The following is a 20,615-nucleotide window of genomic DNA, read 5'->3' on the forward strand; positions in this document are numbered from 1 at the left end:
AAAAAGAGAAGAAAATCATCGATCACGCGAATTCGTTCATCCATTCTACTACAGCCAGGCTCATTTTCTGCGGATGGAAATGTCAGAAGAGACCGTATACTTTTTACAGGTCCATCAATTTCCTTGTGTTTTTCCTGTTACACCAAGCTTGTAAACCACCAACTCACCAGCACCTGCAGTAGCTCTCAGGATTCAGCAAGCAATTGTGAGAGCAGTATCTTATCCAATCCAACGTGGCAGCTCCCCTACTCTAACCAGGGCGCGCCACGTTAGCGCCGAGGATCCGGAACCTATCCACGAGTGGCCGCTGCAGGCCACAAGCCGCCCTTGTGGCTCCCATCCCACCTCTCCCACGTCCAAAGCTTTAAGACACGCAGCGTCCATAAACCGCCACGCCCCCTGAAAATACCCACACGTTCAGTTCGGTGAACAGAGCAGCAGCACGCAGACGAGAGACAACAGGTGTCGCCATGGCCTCCCAGCTCTCCGCCGCCGCGTCCATGTCCGCCGCCGTGCCGCGGTTCCACGGCTACGCCTCGCTCCGGTCCGTGGCGGCGCTGCCGCCGGTGAGGGCCGGCGGCCGGAAGCGGGCGCAGGGCATCCGGTGCGACTACATCGGCTCGGCCACCAACCAGGTACTGTACCAAGCAACCGACCCAGAGCCTTCGCTTTCATTTATAACTACAGATAAAATTTCGTTGGTAACAATGGGGCATGGTGGCAGATCATGGTGCTGTCGACGACACTGATGCTGTTCGCGGGGCGGTTCGGGCTGGCGCCGTCGGCGAACCGGAAGGCGACGGCGGGGCTGAAGCTGGAGTCCCGCGACTCCGGGCTGCAGACCGGCGACCCCGCCGGGTTCACGCTCGCCGACACGCTGGCCTGCGGCGCCGTCGGCCACATCATCGGCGTCGGCATCGTGCTCGGGCTCAAGAACACCGGCGCGCTCGACCAGATCATCGGCTGAAGTGTTTGTTTGGCTGCCTATCGCTCGCGCCGCCGCCTATGTAACCTGCGTGCGTGTGCATTCGTTGTGCGCGCATGCATCGTCTCGTCCCAATGAACATAGCTTGCTGCTGCTTTTGGCCCCAGAGCCTATCAGCTTCAGTAACCCACGTCGTTCGTACTTCTTTTTTTCATGGAACAAATCTTCAGAAACTTCAAAGAGAGTTCAAATTCCTACGTATTTTTTTAAGACTTAAAGTTCCTACATAATTCGGGAAGAATAAGCACGTTCCAAACAGAGCCGTCTCTCTGTTTCCACCAAAAAGGGATCATCACTGGGAAGAAAAAGGAAACCAAAGAGTGTCGAAAAGACGCTGAAGAACCAAAAGAACAAATAATGCAAAAAAAAATCAAGAAAATCCGAAAGGAGCAACGATAGGAGTCAGAATTGGAATGACAGTCACCATAACAATCCGCCATCGACACGGATAGTATGACTGGGCGTCAGTGCGATTGTCATCATCCCCCTCTCTTCACTCCCAAAAATATCTCTACATATCTTTTTTGAAAGACTTAAAAGTACCTACATAATTCGGGGAAAATACACAAGTTCCAATTTTCCAAACAGAGCCTTCCTCTGTTGATCCCCTAGTTTCCGCCGGAAAATTTTGCTAGAACAACCTTTTTTTTTGCGAGTTAATTAGAACAACTTAACAGCCACCAAACAGGGATCAAAGAATCCAATGGGTGTAGAAAAGATGCAGACCAACCAAAACATGTAACAAACACTGCTAATTTTTTTCCAATGAAAATCAGAAAGGAGCAGACGAGGAGTCAGAGTTGGATTGACAGTCACCACAACAATCCGCCATCGGCACGGACAGTATGACTGGGCGTCAGTGCGATTGTCATCACCCTCCTCTCTTCACTCCCAAAAATATCTCAACCTTGTCAAAAAAAATTCTTTTTAAAGCATCTCAACATCAACAACAATCACTAGCAAGACAAACAATAATAGCCACGAAACCAAACCCCAGGCGATCGACCAGCACGATTGCGCTGAGCACAAAAGGAATGGCGGCGTCATTTTTGCGAGCTCTCAGGATGAACTTGCTCATGAACAACAGCTGGTCGATGAAGAACAACGAACGGAGATGGGGGGAAAAGAAATTCATGTCCAGGGCATGGCGTCACAGGGAGCAATCAGATCTGGACACTGTCAATCAGCACTAGTACATGCGTCATATGGTCATGATAGATCATCATCGCCATCATTTGGGGAAAAAAACAAAAAACAAAAAAAAGAGGGCACAAGATTGAACCAACGAAATCGAACACATGAGAGGTAGAGGGGAAAAAATCACGGAGGAACTACTCGTCGTGCAGAGAAGAACACTGAAACTGAACGGAAAAAAGCACAAGCTTGCGTTCCCCTTGCACTGAAGTTCTCGATGAAGGAATGAAAGGATGAACCCTCCAATGTATGAGCATCGGGCAAAGCTTTTCCGGTGGGTCCGTTTCGCACGTTCTGGTAGCTGGAGTGGTTTGGCAGTCACCGTCTTTACTGGCAGGCTGTGGTCGTGCTCTCTCGAACCCTGAAAAGCTGGCAGCCCTTCGCCGCTGACGCGTGTCCGCGAGAAGCGTCCAAGCGACGCATGCTCATTCGTGCTAGAGAAAATAATTCCCTATTCTTTTTTGTTTTAGAAAAAAAAAGGTAAAATGAAAAGAGCCTGGAGTGTGTTTTGTAGGCAGCACTTCAGAAAAAAAAATCGACCCACTTTGCTGTAACGGAATGGCTAAACAACAAAAAAAAGTATTTTCGGTAGGCATCTCACAGGCAAGAACTCAGATGCGCCGTTTCAGAACTCAACTAGGTCCAATGAGCACCTTACCTGATATACCAATGGTACATGATGATTGCTAGCCAAGGGGTCAAAACAAACATTTGAGGGCATAACTGTGATGGAAAATTCGTGCCCAAGGGCTCAGATGCAAGTATCAGCAGATGATTGCAGTCCTAGGAAGCATCTGAGCGTGAGATCGTGAACAAAATTGGGTCCAAAGTGCCAGAGCTCGCTTGAGGATGGAATCGTGAAGAGAAACTAGAGCGGGAGGGCCAAAAAGAGTCCCGAGGGCATATCTGCAAGAGAAGCAGCAAGCGCCAGGGACCAGCGCGCAAAATCTCAAAAAAATTTGGACCATTTCTCGATTTGTGCGTGTCATCCTTGCGCAGGGGCCATGCTAATCTTCTCTGTATCGTTCCAATTTTATCGGATGTCTCCGAAGAGACAACCCGGTGCTAGCGCCTCGGTTTATAAGCTGTGCTTTCGCTTCGTGAGCAGCCGAGGTGGGACTAATTCTTCGGCTTGTTGCCCCGCGTCGTTGAGCCCGCCAGTTCTCCCATCCCCACCGATAGACATGGGCTGCGCGGTACTTCGTATTGGGCCATGGCCCGTACTTCTCCGTGGCTTTTTTCTTTTCTGCGAGGGATTTTTTGCAACTACGCGACCATGCTTTCCGAAGCGCAAATAAAGTACGTGAAATCTTTCTTTGATGCACACAGACTGTAAGTAGAAAAACTTTAACAATTTCATTCATGAATGGGGAGTTCAGACACGATAGAACAGACCAATCACTACGTGAATTCAATCCGTGTCAGAGATATGGCATGTTTTGCATTCAGATTCTTGTAGACCACGGGATATACTTTGGCTGGTGTAGAGTTTGTTGTAATCAAGATTTGCATTGTTTGCTTAAGGCCCCGTTTGGATCATTGGAATTGAATTCCATCATAATAATCATAATTTAGACACAAATTAATTAAGCTAATATAATTGTATGTGGAATATAGTTGTATATTATAGTTGGTGATATGGGAGAGATACTTATATGCTGCACTTCTACTATAGAGAAGCGAGTCTAAGAGCGTGCTATAAGAATTGAATTCCATTCTAATAACCATAATCTATAGAATCAATTTCCATCTCCCACCCCATGAATTTAAGATAGGCTTATATATAAACTTTGGAAAGTTGTGGAATGCCACATTCCAACATAAATTAGCCTACTTCCAATTCCTTCATACCAAACGGGGCCTTAGAGATTAGGTGTCTATATATTGTAAAATTTTTTGCGCAATTGCGCATCAATTATCAACACGCAACCGCCGTACCCGAGGATCAGGGACGACCTTCTCCCACGCTCACGCGCCTCTGGAACTTTGCAATCCGAATCCGTGTTCCCCTCGCGCTCGCTAGCCGCTGTTTACGCGTTCTCTTTGCCCGATCCCGATCCGTGCCGGCTCATACTAGTCTATACATTGCGCCAAGGATCGGAGCTCCTCCTACATACGTAAGCTAAGCTCGTCGCGACCTGCGATGGCAAGATGCAGGCACTACGGCAATAACGTTTCGCCACCGTCACCGCCTTCCGTCAACGGAGGTGCTCCCTCACTGCTGCACTACGGCGGTGGCCATGATGATGATGACCTAATCGACGGCGGCGGCAGCAGCGATCGGCCGGCGAAGAGACCGCGTGCGGAGGATCACGACTGCATCAGCAAGATGCCGGATGACGTCCTGATAGGAATAGTCTCCCGGCTGACGATCCGCGACGCCGTGGCCACCGGCGCCGTGTCGGCGAGGTGGCGGGACCTGTGGAAGCAGGTCACAAGGATCAGCCTCCGCCCGCGCCACATCCTGCCTCCCGGAGGGGAAGGAGACGCCGCCGCCGCCGCTGCCGCCGGGGCCTTATCACGGGACGCGCGGCGGCTCGCGGGCGCGGCGAGCTCCGTCCTGCGCCAGCACCACGGCGCCGGAGTCGACAGGCTCGTGCTCGCGCTCCCGCTCGCGCCGTCCGTCCACGCCGCTGTGCTGGACCAGGCGATGGAGTTCGCGGCCTCCGCCGGGACTAAGGAGCTCCACCTGTCGCTCGACAACGGCGAGCACCCCGCCTCGGGGGGCCCGCCGCCTTACGACTTTCCCCACTGGCGCTTCGCCGCCGCCGGCCGGCTGCGGAGCCTCCTCCTGTGCGACGTCAGCCTCGCCGCCGCGGCGCCGGCGGCGCAGCGGAGCTTCGAGGGCCTGGCGCGTCTGACGCGGCTCGGCCTCACCCGCGTCGCCGTGGACGACGCCGGCGTCGCGAGCGTCCTCTCCGCCTGCGCCGCGCTCACCGTCCTCGAGCTCAGCAAGTGCCGGCAGCTCGTCCACGTGGCCGCATCGCACGACGGCCTCCTCGTCCTACGCGTCCGGAGCTGCGGCGGCCTGAAGAGCGTCGCCGTCGCATCAAGCACCCTGCTCGAGCTCGCGTACACCGGCCACAAGGTCGACATCGTCTGCCGGCGCACGCCAGCCATGGTGAGGCTCGTGCTCTACGTGACCAACGGGTGCCCGCTCGACTGCGTGGCAACTGGCGGCGGCGGCGCCGCCCTCCCAAACCTCAGGCAGCTCTTCCTGCAGTTCCCTTCGCCCCTACACGCCCTACAACACGGCTGGAGATTCGAGGGCCTCAACAAGATCGTGCTGCTCTTCAAGACACCATGGAGGAAGCACGTGGCGTCGGTGGCGTCCCTCCTCGCCGCCGCGCCGCTGGTCAAGGAGCTGCGCGTCGAGGCTTACAGCCACCTGCCGGTGCCGCCGCCGAACAAGCAGGGGATCCAATGGCCGAACCGCTGCTTGCCGAAGAAGCTCAAGAGCATTGTCATCGGCGGGTTCAGCGGGGAGCCGGAGCTGATGGAGCTCGTCGATTTCCTGCTGTGGAGGTCGCCGGCGATGAGGAGGCTGACCATCGACACGCACCGGCGGCATGCTGTTCCATCCAATGGCGTCAGGTGCTGGAGGAGGGAGGAGACGGAAGACACCTTGAGGTGCTACTACGCAAGAGGCGTTCTGTGGACGCATCTGGCGCCCAAGATCCCCTCTACCGTCAAGTTTACCATCATATGAGTCAGTATTTGTACTACAAATGAGATGTGTTATAAAATTAGAGTCTGAAACTTTGGACTGCAAAAATTGTCACAAAACGTTTTTCTACCATAATATTATCATACCTCCTCACAGAGTCACAGGTGCTCATCAGGCGACAGCGGCATGGGTATTTTTTTTTGTGCACTTAATATACAATAAATGAAGCTCGAAAGATACTCCATCTCCATCCGTTTTAAGGTACATATGAAATTTAGGACAATTTGATAGTTTAAAATAAACTAATTAGCTTAGTCTAAATGTCATACATATTTAAAACAGAGGAAGTGGGCATTTTGGCAGTGAATTCATTTTGTTTCATTTTAAATGGCATCCGGATCAAATTCTGGTTATACCAATAATCCATATATCAAGAAAAAAAAACAGCGCAATAGTATCTTCTGATCAGTGCATAACAGACATACAACCATCATACCTTCAACTAATACATCATACAATCTTTTCTCATAGAGACATGGTTAAAGTGAGTATTCAACATTGGTTTTTTTGAGTATTCAACATTGGTGAGCATGAGTAATCAACACTGCACAGCTACCTGAGCAACCTCAAGACCAACTGCTCCCAACACATGTCACTTGTCACTTTGCCAGTTTACCAAACAGAGTATGTCAACGTCATGTGTGCTTCTTAGTCTGCATATATTCTACATAAATGCACAAGAAATAGTAACTGTTCCTTCCATAAGAACTAATATCAACACTTTACAACATTTACAAGGCAAAGGGAAGGCCTTCCATTTCCCCAAGTTCCAGTTCACAACGAGACATTTAGCTCCAAGCAGCCCTCAGCGGTGTATTAGCAGTTTACAAGAGTCACCAAACAGAGGCAAACGCCAGCAATCAGGCATCCAGTCTTCAGCTAGCTACATGTCTCGAGACTTCTTGATCGCATCAGAAGCAAGGCCATTAGTTGAGCTATGTGGTGATCCAGTACGTTTCTTGCATCTTGGAGTATCATTAGCTGCATCGCCAAGTTCTGCGGGGCCTGTTTTTGCAGCAGGAAGAATCCCGATGTCATGACAGAGTATGTCGTCCGCATTTGCAGAAGTAATTCTTTTGGGAACACTATCTGAAGCAGGGGGATCATATAGCAGGGCACCTTCAGGCACCACTTGATCATTACATGGGCAAATATCATTAAGGTGGCCAAATTCTGAATTGGCGTCTGGTTCAGTAGGTGAACCGACAAGGACCTTGTTTTCTTGAGCTAGAGGACCGTGGCAGTTGTCAGTTGTTCCATCAAGTGAGCCAGTCACAACTATATCTTCATCTTTACTTGGGATGACAGCATGAAGGATAGCAACTTTTGAGTTAACTTCTGGCTGCTCATTTGGCAAACCCAAGAGATCTTCGATCTCATGAACCAAAGATGATGATAAGGACTGACTTCCTTCAACCCGGCTCAATGCCGTCTCCACACTTCCAGAACTTTTAGAATCACAACCCATTTCTCGGGAAACACAAGGAATAGACAGATTATGCTTCTCAGTGTTGGACACATCATTGCTATTCACAGAACTTTTGTCATCTCCAGTGCTATCATCACTACTTGAATACCCCTCAGATGATTCTCCAGAAGTTGTTGAAGGAGTAGAGCTTTTGTCATTAGTATCTGATTGAAAGGACATCAGAACAGGGTCATTAGTATTTGGTTCAGAGGACTGCATACTATTTGATGATGAAGCATTAAGATCCACACCTGTTTGTTCTCTTGCCAAATCAATTGACTCATCATAAGGAAGCAGTTCATGACTCCCAATAGAAACAAAAATTGATGTGCTATTTGACTCGTAGGCAGAGTTGGTGGGTCCTGCATGATAAGTTCCACATATACTGTGTCAAATACCAGATTTTTAAAAGAAAATGATAAGGCTCTAAGAAGTCAGCTATTATATAATTGTATATGGGTATGGGAAGATATCATTAAACAAGAAACAGCCCTTTAAGCCTTTACATTGATGCCAATCTGCCAATGTAGGTCGATCACCGCATTTCATTTATATCAGAAGTTCAGAACCAACTAAAAGACTGGTACAATACCTCTTTCTGCAGAGGCCTTGGTGCCCCCATGACCACCAGCAGCTCCAGCATTACCACTTATCAGCGCAATATTCTCATCTGCTCCAGCGAAATCCCTCAGAACAGGGTCAGCCTTTCTTGACGTCTTTAATTGCAAGGTGCGGGAAACATCATCCCGCTGTTCACTATGGTCATCAATATCTACAGCAGCACTTCCATTGTTCGCCTCTTCTGGCAGTGTACCTAGACAAATATGATCCAAAACTCTAGAAGTAAGGCCCAGAATTATTTATTGGAAGTATAGGGCAGAGCTCCAGTATCATATCAACAAAAACTTGACCAACACATTGTTCTAGCAGATGATAGAAAGATAAAATAATGCATTCTACAGTACAACACATCTTTGTGACCAGCTGTCTCCCCCTGCTTTCTCTCTATGCATTGAGCACTTGCTCGGAAAAGATACTCACTGAACAACATGCAGTAAAATTTGTGTGGCAAATGTGTAGCATCAGAATTGGAAACATTCAATATTTGTACTGCACGCGCCTTGGGCTACTTCATTCATCTAACATATACTCATCAAAATCCACAAAGCAAAAGTAGAGATTGTTTTTTTTTGATGTTTGGAATGCAACAATGATAAAACAATAAGAGCTGAGTTTCTTGTTGGATTTAAGCCATAGAGATTACTAGGAGGGTAAAATTACGGTGCATGCTATGTTCGTGTTTCTTGAACCTGACAAATATCTTAACCTATCACAAAACAAGAATTGTCTTTACCTTTAGTAGAGGCATTCACGCCTGTGTTGGTATCAATCTTTCTTGGCTTCTGTAATTGGAAAACACGGTCCTCATGTCTTCCCCCCTGTTCATGATGGCCATCAGTGTGACCATTGCCTTGCTCTGCTGGTAGTGTGCCTAGAGAAATACGAGGGTCAAAACCATAGAATTTAGGTTCTGACTTATTATTTGGAACTGTAGAGCAGAGCTCCAACATCATATCAACAGAACCTGACAAACTCATTGTTCTAGCAGTAGCAGATGACAGAAAGATAAAATAACATACAGACAATCCACAGTACTACATAAGCAACACCCTTGTGACATAAATTTTAGATTTCAAGCATCTTCTATATATTCATATCATTGAAGATCACGACAACAGATACTGAAAATTACATATCCTGCTATTCTACCATCTCATAAGCTATCGTGCTTGTTCTGAACCATATGAATGGGATCCTCCCCGGCTCCCCCCAACTAGCTAGAAATTGGAGGAGGTGCATTATTTTGACTGTAAAATTCGCAGTTCTTTAGCATATACAATACCGAATTCAAGTTCTTGATTGTTAACACACGTTCTTGATTTTGATTCCAATAAAGACCGGTTCTTGGATTCTTGAACCCAAGGAATTGAAGTGAGCCAACCTGAGGCATCCGCAGGTCCAGCTCCAGGTCCCCCTCCTGGAAACCTCAGTCCCGAGCCCCTTTCTTCAGGAACACCGTACTCGCCTTGAGAGCTTCTCCCCGGTGAACCCCGGCAGCCGTCCACGCCGGCCTTGTTGCGGCCATCTCCCCCGGCGTCCTGTGACGCCCCAGGGACAGAAGCGTCGTCCATTGGTAAGAAGCGAAGCTTTTCTTGCCTTGGGGAGAGGAGAGGAAGAAGGGGGGATGCAGGGAGTATTCCGCAGCCTTGATCGTCGATGGGGATTCCGGGAGGAAGAGGACGAAGAAAGAAGAGAAGAGGCTATCGAGAGAAGAGCAGCAGCGGGAGGGAGGGAAATAAACGGGCCAAAATTACGAGAGTACCTGGAGATGCGCGAGCGGACACGTGGCGCGCATCGGACGGACGGCCCCGCGCACCGTCACTGGCTGGTGGGGCCGAGGTGCCACTGGTGGCCTCCGACGCCGGCGCCGTCACGGCCGCCGGCCGCCGCTCGGTGAATGCGGTGCCGGAGAAGGCAACGGCAGCGACACCGGAACGCACGGACGGGTACGAGACCAGCCTTCCCTACGAGAGTCCGCCTCCCGACGGCGGCGCCGCCGTGGAGGCCCATCGGCGGCGCGGTCTCCGCAAACAAGGGCTCCAGATGGGGACGAACGGGCGGGACCACCAGCCTTGCGTTGCGTCGGGCTCCCGATGACCGCAGCGCCGGGGAGCTCCATCGGCGGCGCAGTCTCCGCCTCTCCGGACTCCGTCGACCCCGTCTGCTCGCGGAGAGGTTTTTGGGGTGGTTTGGGCTTTGCGTTGGGGGTGTTTGATACCCCGTGCTAAACTTTATCACCTGTCATATCGGATGTTTGGATACTAATTAGGAGCATTAAACATAGTTTAATTATAAAAATAATTGCACTGATGGAGTCTAATTCGTGAGAAGAATCTATTAAGCCTAATTAGTCCATGATTTAACAATGTGGTGCTACAGTAACCATTTGCTAATGATGGATTGATTAGCCTTAATAGATTTGTCTCACGAATTAGACTCCATCTGTACAATTAGTTTTGTAATTAAACTATATTTAGTCCTTCTAATTAGCATCCGAACATCCGATGTGATAGGCAAACACCAGCCGTCAAGACTACCATTGACATTTAACATTCCCTCTTAGCTCAGCCGTCAAGGATGATGTTAATGGCAAGTGTTTCAAATCTTTTTCATTCGATGAGCTTAGCTTATGACCTAACATTTTGCCTTGAGTTCAACCGAACAACAAAAGCTTAATTTTTGTTTCTCCTCTGCATCGTCGTATTTCATTACCTTTCTTCTAGTATTAAGTTACCTAACCTAGCCGTGTTGTTGGGTCCCCTTTTGATGTCTTTAGATCTAACGTTAGCTGTTTTAACACTGTACAAGTAAAAGTTTAATTTCCTGAAACAAATAAGACAAGTATTATTATTATTATTATTCATTAAATCCTGACAAACCCTTGTGAACACCATTCTTTATTTTTCTTCTACCTTAATAAAATGACGAGCAGCTCTCCTGCATAGTTCGAGGAAAAAAACACCATTGTTTATTTCTAAAGAACATGACTATTACATTCGTAATAACAAAATTTATACACGAAAAAGTAGCACCGTTGTTTACAGAGCCACATGACGAAACCACTGATGTTTCATCACATCACATTTTTTACACATCCAGTGCTTGATCAGACGATGCATAGCATACATCACGAGGTCTCGAGTTTCTAAATTATCAACCGAAGCGCGATCAGAGATGCAGCGACTATGGCCATCCACGCCCTTCCCAACATCGCCGAGGATGCAGCTGCAGAAGTCCTGCACAATCCCAACAAAATTTACCACCGGTCACAAATCATGGATTATGACCCCAAGTCGGAGGTCGAAGAAAACATTTGCAGTGGATTTCACTTACTCTGATGCCAGGAACTTGCATGATCCGAAACCTGCCAAGAACGCGAAGAAGAACACATCACATCAGATCACTGAACAATGCCGTGACCAAAAACGAGCACTGATCGAAGGTGGAGCACAAGGTGCAGATCGTTTCCTACTTGGGTCCCGCTTGACGAGTGCTCCGGCGCCGCCAAAGTTGCAAGCGATGTCGGAGTTGCCGTTCTGCTGGTAGAAGATGTTGAAGGCGTAGGAGGCGTGGGTGAGGAGCGTGTTGGGCTGGTAGCACCGGCCGCCGGGCTGCAGCTGGGAGCAGTCGGCGCCGCCGGGGCCGCACGCCCAGTCCAGCGCGTTCTGGAGGTCCTCCTGGGAAGCGCCCGGCCGCGCCACGCACCACGTCACGCCGTTGATGAACGTCATGTTGCCTTCCGGCGGCGACAGTGTCGGGATCGGCGTCACCGACTCCGCCTTCTCCTGCGGCGTGATGCGGCCGGCTGCAGAGGCTGAACACGCAGAAAACGGCAGATTCATTATGATATGAATTCAGAGAAATGATGACTCTGTGATTAAGCAGTCTCAATGTTTACCAACCTATGAACCATCCAAGAACCAGAAGGCCGTGTATGATCATCAGCTCCTTCCTCTTCATGGCTGAAGCAGAAGTTACAGAACTATGAAACGGCTCCTGCTTTTCACTCTGCCTTCCTCCCCGTGTGTGTGTCTAGGGAATATAACGAGAGTATGTGTGAAGAGCAGCTGGGTCGACAGGAAAGCAGCCACTATTCATGGGAAAAGGGCTAGGTTTCACTCGGATCACTAAGCAAGGCGTGTACACGGAAAGCACCCCCAGGTGCTCGCCGTGGTGTATATTTATGGGCTTATGGCTATGGAGGGGAGGTGGCATGGAAAGAGGCACAAAGGGCCAATGTGCAGAGAGAGATGCATTTTGCACCTAACAGAGGCCCAGTCTATTGGATCCTCAGGCTGGTCTAAGTTTGACCAACTTGGATCTAATTAACAAAATTTACTACTAAGAATTGATGCTCATGCCATTGAATAAAAGAAATTACTGAGCTTTATCACTACTTAAGAATCATGCATGCAGATTGTTTGCTAAGGTGGTATTGCAGTCCTTACAACATGCCTGAAGCAAAGTAGGCTATAAAGGATTATATCATCATCTCGCTCAGTTTTTAGACTGTACAACCAGTACAGGGACCTTTATGAAAACAATAGAATATTGAGGGGGAATGACTTGAAGGCCAGGAAACCATGGGATTCTTATGTTGATATGCATGCATGGGCATGATTTCTAGCAGGACAAAAGGAAACTTGGCCACTAGATTCCAGGAGATGTGAAGGAGCCAAGTGCATGTTCTCATACCTTTTCTTTGTTGTTTCATGGTAAATAAGTTGGGCTTAATGAGGAAGGGCTTTCCTTGTGTATTAAGGGAAGAACCTTCACTTTACCAAAACTGAAGCTAACGAAGGGGCTTCCGTGAACAAGGGAAAAGTTAAGAATAATTGCCTCTGTAGCACTGGGAACTAAACTGGATTTCTGAAACTGGAGGATGAAAAATGATGAACTGTCGGTGGTGCGGGAGAAACTTCCATAAATAATACTAGATAGGAAAGTGCTGCAGTAAGTGATGAGCCTTCACTTTACAAAGACTGAACCCCAAGAAAGGTGGTCCGGTGAACAGAATTACAATGAAAAAGCTACATTTTTATTTTCTTTTGACTGAGCTGCATGCATCTAGAACAAAAGTGGAATTCTAAAAATCAAAGGATGCTGAATAATGACATGCCAGGAAGAAACTGAAGAAGAAGAGAAAAAATGAAAGCAGCGCAGAAAACATCTGTGGCAATCCTAATGAGCTGAAACAACTGAAATAAAGCAACATCCATTAAACAAGGTTAAAGAGACTGTATAACATAAGCTAGCCTTGGGTGCATGATGTCATGAAGAAAGCAGTTATATTCTAACCTTGCTCCCTACAAGCTTTATAAGGTTGTAAGGGTCTTCAGTCTTGCATTGATGTTGTTGGAAAGAGAGTCGTGAAAGCATGGCCTGATCATTTCATGCAGACCTACTATCAGGATTCAGATCTGTATCGTGACAGTGGACAGAAAAGCAAACATTTTATTTATTTACCCATGAACATAAGGGAAGCTTGCAAACACCTCTTTATAACCAGAATCAAACTTGATAGGATTAGAACAGCCAGATTCCACACTTATTTGTTCAGTGAAATGGATAAAACAGATTATTTGCTTTAATGTCTACCATTTTTACAAGGTAGGAAGGTATGGCAAAAATCCAGTTCTCAACCTAGTTCTTACTGTGTCTGGAAACATCTTTCATTTGAAAACTTAAGAGCAGGGATGTGATATACAACCTATAATATATGAGGCTGCCTCAAAATTGCTGCTCCAGGGCAGCAAAAGCTTGATGCGGGGTCTGAATCCATATAAATAGAACTTCTTGGCTTGTGCAATCAGAATCCAGTAAGACAGTCAATTCAGTAATCAACTACCAGTAATCTTTACATGAACATGATCCCCCTTTGAAATGATGGAACCTACTGCGATCCCGAACAATGATTTCCCGGTCATAAATCTTTGATATTAGCTTAATTGCCATATGACAATCACCACACACTCTTAAGTTCTTCACTATCCTGATGGGAGTACCAGGGAGAGACTTCAGCAAGGCAAATGCAATGGCCAGCCTCTCACTATGGTAGTTCAAGGCAGTCTCTTTCTCTTCATCTTCTATATCTGCCAATACATTGCTTGTGTGAGGGACATGGCCTTCACGTCTGAGTCTCTCGGCTATCTGAGAAAGCATTTTGTATATCTGTTCACTCTCAGGATGAGACCTATCACCCATAACAAACTCATACACAGAGTTGCGGAGCTCCACAAGACTGCGCCCAGGGTTCTTCCTCACTCCATCTTTGACCATTGTTTTCCTAAGCACATGAACATCTGCCCATCTCCCAACAGCAGCATAAAGGTTCGAGAGGAGAACGTAGTCTCCACTATGCCCTGGATCAAGCTCAATCAGCCTTGCCCAAGCAGCCTCCCCAAGTTCCAACTTCTTGTGCATCGCACAAGCACCCAACAAGGTCCTCCACACGACAGCATTGGGCTCCAATGGCATGGTGACTATATAATCATAAGCTTCCTCGACCTTACCAGCTCTTCCCAACAGATCCACCATACATCCCAAATGCTCAATCCTTGGTGTGATGCCATATTCCTCTTTCATCCTATCAAAATACATAAATCCATCATCAACCAGCCCACAGTGGCTGCAAGCGTACAGTACTCCGACCATCGTTATTTCAGTCGGCACAAGCTTCTCCCTCTCCATCACACTGAACAGTTCCAGCGCTTCCTTCCCAAAACCATTCACTGCCAAGCCCACAATCAATGAAGTCCACGAGACAACAGTTCGCCCCGCCCCCATCTCCTCAAACACCCTCCTTGCATCATCAACACCTCCGCATTTGGCGTACAAATCAATCAGGGCGTTGCCAACATGCGAGTTACCCACCAATCCAACCTTTGCAAGATACACGTGCACCCTCCGCCCAAGAGCGAGCGCACCAATCTCAGCACACGCCGTCAGTACACTCACCATAGTGAATCCATCCGGCGCGAAGTCAACGTCCATCATCTCCCGGAACACGGTGAGCACCTCGTTGGGGCGGCCATTGGCAGCGAACCCGTTGAGCATCGAGTTCCAGGAGACGAGGTTACGCTCGCGAACGGGTATTTCATCGAACACCCTGTGCGCGCTCTCGAACAGGCCGCACGCGCCGTAGAAATGGACGAGCGAGTTCTTGACGAAGACGAGCGTGTCGAGGCCGTTCTTGGCGGCCTCGGCGTGGATGCGCTCCCCGTCGCGGAGGGACAGGATGCGCGCGCACGCCTGGAGCAGCGGCGGGTAGGTGTGCGTGTCGGGCGGCGCGAGGCGGCGGGCGTGGAGCGCGAGGGCCAGGCGCGGGCGCGGCGAGGACGCGGCGATGCGGAGGACGGTGTTGAGGGAGAAAGGGTCCGGGTCCGGGAGGATGCGGGTGAGGACGGCGACGGCGTAGCGCAGGGGAGGTGCGCGGAGGGCGGCAAGGTGGAAGAGGAGGTGCTTGGCGAGGAGCGGGTGGGAGGGCGGCACGCCCGCGCGGAGGGCGCGCGCGTGGAGCTGCTTGGCGGCGGCGAGGGACGGGGTGGCGAGGTGGAGGCGGAGGAGCGCAACGCAGTGGCGCAGCGCCGGGTGCGTCGACGGCGTGCGGCCACCGGCCGCCTCAAGCATGGGATGGGTGGCGCCACGCCGATCGGCCTGGTGCAGTTCCGCAGGGAAAGGCGCGAGGCGTTGTTTTGTTTTGAAGTTTGCACTTCAAATTGCTGCAGGCAGTCCATATTGGCTGATCAAATTATAACCAAATTTGGTTTGAAAAATATACTAGTACCTAGAATGCCAAGTAAAACAGTTGAGATGCGCGAAATATTTTGCTTGCCGATGTTTCAGCATTCAACCAAATACTTTAGCTGACATTGCCCGCTTTTTGGTGATGCAAATTCAATTTCTCATTGGCTCGAATGATACAATACAACCAACAGTCCAACAGCAAACTAAATAGCATGACATCCGTACTGCAAATTTGGAATCAAGGAGTCAGCCAAAGTACCAAACCAAGTGGCAGTTCATTCGACAGCATAAAATTTCATCAACAATTAACAATAAGACAGTAGTAGTTCTGTTAAATGGAGTCTTAGAGCATCAGGCAAGCCGACTCACAGACAATCAGACATGCTACATGGCAACACTGCATATGTTCTACAGTAATCACACAGCAACACACCACGCGTGGACAGAAACGAAGAAACTCAGAACCCCAAATATCCACAGGAGCTACCTACAATAAACCCACACATGTTCAGCAGACTATAGCCAAGTATGTACATTTCACATCAGATTGCTATATCACGAAACACAAGTTCAGAGGGTTCAAGTGGAAGCGTGGAAATTCATCAGGCACCCTACATAAATTTGACAATAAGGGTCTGGATCTTCTTCTTCAGCGCCCTTGTGATGGATTGAGAATCCGAAACTAAATGGACGGGGCTCTGGAGGTGGTGTGCGACTGAGCGTCTTCAAAGACATCCAAATCCTCGAGCTTGTCAGGCTTCAGGCACTGAGGGATGTACGCAGTGTAGATGGCGTCCATGTTTGGCGTTTCCTTCAGCTCGTGCTGCGCCACCTCCAGAGGGGTGTTGGCGAATGCTGGGTAAAAGCGCATATGGCAGATGTAGGCAAAGATGATGCTGATCGGGAGGAGTGGCACAAGGATAGGTGAGTAATAGAACTTTTTCAGGCCAATGACGCCAATCATGGTGGCCTGGTAAAGGAGTAGAGCTGCGATGATCCTTGTGTGCATGTGTGGCCACATTCGACCATTACTCTCGTAGCTAGGAACATAAACTCTAAGAACCTGCATTGGAAGAGAAGTAGGATAAATCAGTAACCAATGACATTATCTTGAAAAAAAATGAGAATGCCTACTAAGTTTTCATCTTTGTATATATGGAACACCAAACTCACCTGGTTTTTTGCTATAAGCCATCCAAGAGCAAAGTATGCAACACCAAATGGAATAATCAAAGGTGCCATGACCGAGTAGCACAGCGTTACTGTTGCGATGAGCATGTCATTTGGAACCCTGGTGCTATATCCCAAGTCTCCTGGATACCATGCTGCTTTCACGTCATCCTCAGTTTTGCATAGGTACTTCCTTTTCAGGTGGAAAATGACGAGAGGAACCACGCGAGAGAGCTCGAGACCATAACCAACAAAGAATCTGACAATATAAACAATCAGAGAGTTAACACTCGATAGCTGCAGTTAAACATGTTTAGGTTTCAAAAGCTGGACAATAAGTAATTGCAGAAGTGAGATAAAGGAATTACTTCAGGGCAACGAATGTGAGGAAGAATGTTGCACCTCCAGGCAGGCTGGTGGCCAGCATATTTATGATCACAGTAATGTTAGCGTTATTTAAAATAGTTTTCAAAGAGGTGATTAATGACTTCCCAAGTGTATAGATAAGGAAGACATTGAAAACAATAAAGTAGAAATATTTTCCTGCTGATGCCCTGACTACATGGCTCTGAGAAGGGATCCCCTCTGCTTTTGAGAGAAACATAAGAAAAGCAGGCAGCAGGGCTAGGAACACAATGAGTGCAATCTGTGGCAGGTAAGCCTGCAAGATGGTCTTGATCGCTGGACGATCCACTACCACCTTCAGAAAGGGCAGCACCTTCCTCAGGTTATCCAGAGTTGTAACAGCAGAGACAGCAGTAATAGGAACCGTATAGAAAACCACCGTGAGGAAGACGATGAAATAGACCACAACCTGTCTGATTTGCCTCTCATAAATATTTCTCGAAAGATTGGGCCATATTATCTCACGTGGTTCAGGAGCTTCCATAACTGCCCATTTATCAAACACCTGAGCATGGAGAGTTTGAGATGCAGAAGCTGCGGCAGATCTGCTATTGAAGAAGACAATGGCAGCCCGCTGCTGTTTGTCACGAAGGGTAGCCTTCTGTTCAACCTCCAGTTTGGGCAGTAATTCCTTAATCTGCTCACTACAGTATTCAATTGTGTCGACCTTTTTACCAATCAGACCAAGGAATCCGGTCCTATGAGTAGGCTTAGTGCCCTCAGGGTTACTTTCAGTTTTCGAGTTTGCATAGACAACTTCAGCGCGGGCAATTTTCTTCTTGTGATCTTCAATCTCCAAGTACATTTTATCAGCCTGCAATGCAATGTGATCATAACAGAAGTAAGTTCTCCCTTTTTTTTTTGTGGGTGAAGGGGATATAATTCCTCTCTAAACATTTTTAAGTGTAGAAGTACCTTTGCGTGGTCTGTCACAACCATTGATCTGTAGAAGGTGTTAGGGTGAAGTGCTCGGAAATACGAATCTACAGAGTCCTTTATAGTTTCGTCTGGAGAGGGTCTAGGGACATCTCTCACCAACACCGCAAACTCCTCTGGTTTAACATCTGGTGTTGATCTTGCAGTCGCTCTCAAATTTGAAACATGCTTGTATGACTTCCACAGGATAAAATAGGTGACAAATGAAACCCAGTAGACTGACAACAGAAATGCCCACAGCCTCATACTTTTTGGCTGCAGAGAGTGTAAAAATATGCTGATTTCAGTTCTCTGTGTGAATATATGACGCTCAGGATACCTAATGATAACCTTACCCAGGATATCTTAAAAATATACTATTAACAGAAAAGGTTATCTGTTATCAAAGTATTTTTTTTTCATGTTACATAAACATAGTTTTTGGCTATAGATGATCATATAACCTTTTCAATTGATTTATATTTGAGATAACAAAGGCAAATCATAAACTGATTGCTTACTTGAACATTGCCCAATGCTAGTCTTTCCATCTGTGGGAAGTCTGGAGCTGAGTCGTCTTTGTTATCAGTTTTTGGCTTGAAGCCAGCAGCAGCATGAAGGTCCAGGGCATGATCAGTTCCGGCAACGGGGAGGAGAACCGGAAGCAGCACAATCCCAGAGAACACCAAGATCGACAATACTGGAACATCAAGGGTCAAATACTGTTAATTGCCTGTACTTGACATGTTGACCAAATCCCAACCCCACCAAAATGCATCCTAGCTTTATTTTTAACCACCCTCGACTAATGCAAAATAGACTTTTCAAGGACAATCTGCAGAATAAACTTAACTACCCTGTAACGTGCAAAGAACATCAGTTCAGCAATCCTATATACATCAAGGGCAGCAAACAACCACAAAAATATGCTCCTATTTTTTTTAAAAAAAATCAACTATAAAATTGGTGAAAAGCAACAGAATTTTTGAAACAAAAGGAGTTTGACGACGCTATTGGAGCACCTGTCATAAGACAATCCACACAAAAGAAATAACGCGAGAAAATCTTGCAAAAAAAAGTTTCTTCTGAACAAATGAAGCACCAAACAAACGCCAACTGCACATAGCCTACAAATCATCTACCTGGGGAGCTGCCAACTAACCGAAATTAAAGCGCCCCCCCCCCCCCCCCCCCCCCCACACACACACACACTGAAGAAAGTGTTTCTTAAAGGGGGAGAAAAACAGAGAAAAAGAACTGAGCAGCAGCCGGGTTGGCCGTACCGGAGGAGAGGAAGACGAGGTATACGGCGGCGTCGACCCCTCCGGCGGCGATGACGTCGGTCTCCGACGCGGAGAGGGCCTCGCGGATCCACCCGACGGGGCTGCGGCTCCCGCGGCGGCGGCCCTCCCACGGGTCGAGCCCCCGCAGCAGGAGGCTCGGGTAGTACACCGGCGCGTTCCCGGGGCGGCGCGACAGCCACGTGAACACCAGCACCAGCACCACGAAGATGACGAACGACGTCAGCACCGACGTAATGAACGACGCGAAGTCCATCTCGCCGCCGCCCCCTGCTCCTGCTCTGCTGTTTCTCGAAGCGTCTCTGCTCCCCGGGATTTAAACCCCGGAGATTGCGCTTAGCGGCGGGATCCGGAAGGGGTTTAGTGGTGGCGGGCGTGATTATTGACGCGCATTAGGGTGGAATTAAGGAGGGAGGGAGGCGGCGAGGGAAAGCATTGGATGCTCCGTGGTGCCGTGGTGGTGAGCCGTGGAGGAGCTGGCAAAGCGCAAGGAGAGAGGAAGAGGAAGGGGCAAGGGGGAGTTGAGCGAAATGTCCGGATTGCCCCTGGAGAGTGAAGGCCTCTTTTCTCGAGTTCAAAGCTTGCTGGCGGTTTTTTTTTTCGTTGAGTTTTTTTTTAAAGAGAAAGTTGTTGTTGTCTTTACAAAGGAGCTGGGATCCTCCTTTTGACTTCTTATTAATCCAGTGACCATTTTATCCCTCCTTTGGGAAGCCAAAAGGTCCATGTTTCAATTATTAAGAAAAGTTTGTTACAATTATTTCATATTTTGCGAAGTAACAGTTTTAAACCCTGTACTCTAACGAGAAAAAGGGTAGGAATAAGAATCACACGAAATCCTTTATTTCCAAGCTTAAATCTTTGTTTTAGTAGAACACATGATGATGGGAAGTTTTTTGTCGGCCTATAATTCCTCGCTTAAACCGGCCTACGAGATTTGCTACTCCGTACATTCGTAACGCTAAAAACAACACAACAAAGCATTGGTGTTGCAGCCGTTTCTCCTATCAAGCCTTTGTGTGATTATTAAAAGGTTCTTTCAAACAATTCGGCTCCATTTCAATACTTCCGTCATAAACGTTTTCC

At 48.0% G+C, this 20,615-nt stretch overlaps 5 protein-coding genes across 5 annotated transcripts; 1 reads left to right on the top strand and 4 right to left on the bottom strand.

The window, feature by feature from the left end:
* Positions 1–342: 342 nt before the first annotated feature.
* LOC101755060 (photosystem I reaction center subunit psaK, chloroplastic) lies at positions 343–1,182 on the top strand. The gene is made up of 2 exons (XM_004955393.2): positions 343–635; positions 725–1,182. Exons 1-2 carry the CDS (start codon positions 471–473, stop codon positions 965–967), a joined length of 408 nt encoding a protein of 135 aa, XP_004955450.1. The 5' UTR covers positions 343–470; the 3' UTR covers positions 968–1,182.
* A 5,295-nt stretch (positions 1,183–6,477) lies between these two features.
* Positions 6,478–9,566, bottom strand: LOC111256269. The gene is made up of 5 exons (XM_022824021.1): positions 9,377–9,566; positions 8,729–8,959; positions 7,967–8,188; positions 7,626–7,736; positions 6,478–7,538 (listed from the first exon to the last, which is right to left on the bottom strand). Exons 1-5 carry the CDS (start codon positions 9,564–9,566, stop codon positions 6,790–6,792), a joined length of 1,503 nt encoding a protein of 500 aa, XP_022679756.1. The 3' UTR covers positions 6,478–6,789.
* A 1,371-nt stretch (positions 9,567–10,937) lies between these two features.
* On the bottom strand, positions 10,938–12,020 carry LOC101755468 (major pollen allergen Ole e 10). Its single transcript, XM_022824666.1, has 4 exons — positions 11,898–12,020; positions 11,468–11,809; positions 11,329–11,359; positions 10,938–11,231 (listed from the first exon to the last, which is right to left on the bottom strand). The coding sequence occupies exons 1-4, from the start codon at positions 11,953–11,955 to the stop codon at positions 11,141–11,143; spliced, it is 522 nt and encodes a 173-aa protein (XP_022680401.1). The 5' UTR covers positions 11,956–12,020; the 3' UTR covers positions 10,938–11,140.
* Positions 12,021–13,235: 1,215 nt separating this feature from the next.
* LOC101786923 (pentatricopeptide repeat-containing protein At4g21065) lies at positions 13,236–15,892 on the bottom strand. Its single transcript, XM_004958887.3, has 2 exons — positions 13,706–15,892; positions 13,236–13,377 (listed from the first exon to the last, which is right to left on the bottom strand). The coding sequence occupies exon 1, from the start codon at positions 15,622–15,624 to the stop codon at positions 13,840–13,842; it is 1,785 nt and encodes a 594-aa protein (XP_004958944.1). The 5' UTR covers positions 15,625–15,892; the 3' UTR covers positions 13,236–13,377; positions 13,706–13,839.
* Positions 15,893–16,019: 127 nt separating this feature from the next.
* Positions 16,020–20,030, bottom strand: LOC101755882 (CSC1-like protein ERD4). Its single transcript, XM_004955395.4, has 6 exons — positions 19,515–20,030; positions 18,753–18,931; positions 18,232–18,507; positions 17,280–18,130; positions 16,915–17,170; positions 16,020–16,804 (listed from the first exon to the last, which is right to left on the bottom strand). Exons 1-6 carry the CDS (start codon positions 19,786–19,788, stop codon positions 16,424–16,426), a joined length of 2,217 nt encoding a protein of 738 aa, XP_004955452.1. The 5' UTR covers positions 19,789–20,030; the 3' UTR covers positions 16,020–16,423.
* Positions 20,031–20,615: the final 585 nt, after the last annotated feature.

The sequence above is a fragment of the Setaria italica genome, chromosome II (assembly GCF_000263155.2).
Source record: "Setaria italica strain Yugu1 chromosome II, Setaria_italica_v2.0, whole genome shotgun sequence".
NCBI classification, from domain to species: domain Eukaryota; kingdom Viridiplantae; phylum Streptophyta; class Magnoliopsida; order Poales; family Poaceae; genus Setaria; species Setaria italica.

Coding starts and splice junctions, on each gene's coding strand:
- LOC101755060 (XM_004955393.2), top strand. CDS start 471: ATGGCCTCCCAGCTCTCCGCCGCCGCGTCCATGTCCGCCGCCGTGCCG. Junction 636..724: donor TCGGCTCGGCCACCAACCAG/GTACTGTACCAA, acceptor GCATGGTGGCAG/ATCATGGTGCTGTCGACGAC.
- LOC111256269 (XM_022824021.1), bottom strand. CDS start 9,566: ATGGACGACGCTTCTGTCCCTGGGGCGTCACAGGACGCCGGGGGAGAT. Junction 8,960..9,376: donor TGGACCTGCGGATGCCTCAG/GTTGGCTCACTT, acceptor TGAGTTTGTCAG/GTTCTGTTGATATGATGTTG. Junction 8,189..8,728: donor CGTGAATGCCTCTACTAAAG/GTAAAGACAATT, acceptor ATATTTGTCTAG/GTACACTGCCAGAAGAGGCG.
- LOC101755468 (XM_022824666.1), bottom strand. CDS start 11,955: ATGAAGAGGAAGGAGCTGATGATCATACACGGCCTTCTGGTTCTTGGA. Junction 11,360..11,467: donor ACTCGTCAAGCGGGACCCAA/GTAGGAAACGAT, acceptor CGTTCTTGGCAG/GTTTCGGATCATGCAAGTTC. Junction 11,232..11,328: donor TGCAAGTTCCTGGCATCAGA/GTAAGTGAAATC, acceptor GGGATTGTGCAG/GACTTCTGCAGCTGCATCCT.
- LOC101786923 (XM_004958887.3), bottom strand. CDS start 15,624: ATGCTTGAGGCGGCCGGTGGCCGCACGCCGTCGACGCACCCGGCGCTG.
- LOC101755882 (XM_004955395.4), bottom strand. CDS start 19,788: ATGGACTTCGCGTCGTTCATTACGTCGGTGCTGACGTCGTTCGTCATC. Junction 18,131..18,231: donor TTGTGACAGACCACGCAAAG/GTACTTCTACAC, acceptor ATTGCATTGCAG/GCTGATAAAATGTACTTGGA. Junction 17,171..17,279: donor CTCACATTCGTTGCCCTGAA/GTAATTCCTTTA, acceptor TTATATTGTCAG/ATTCTTTGTTGGTTATGGTC.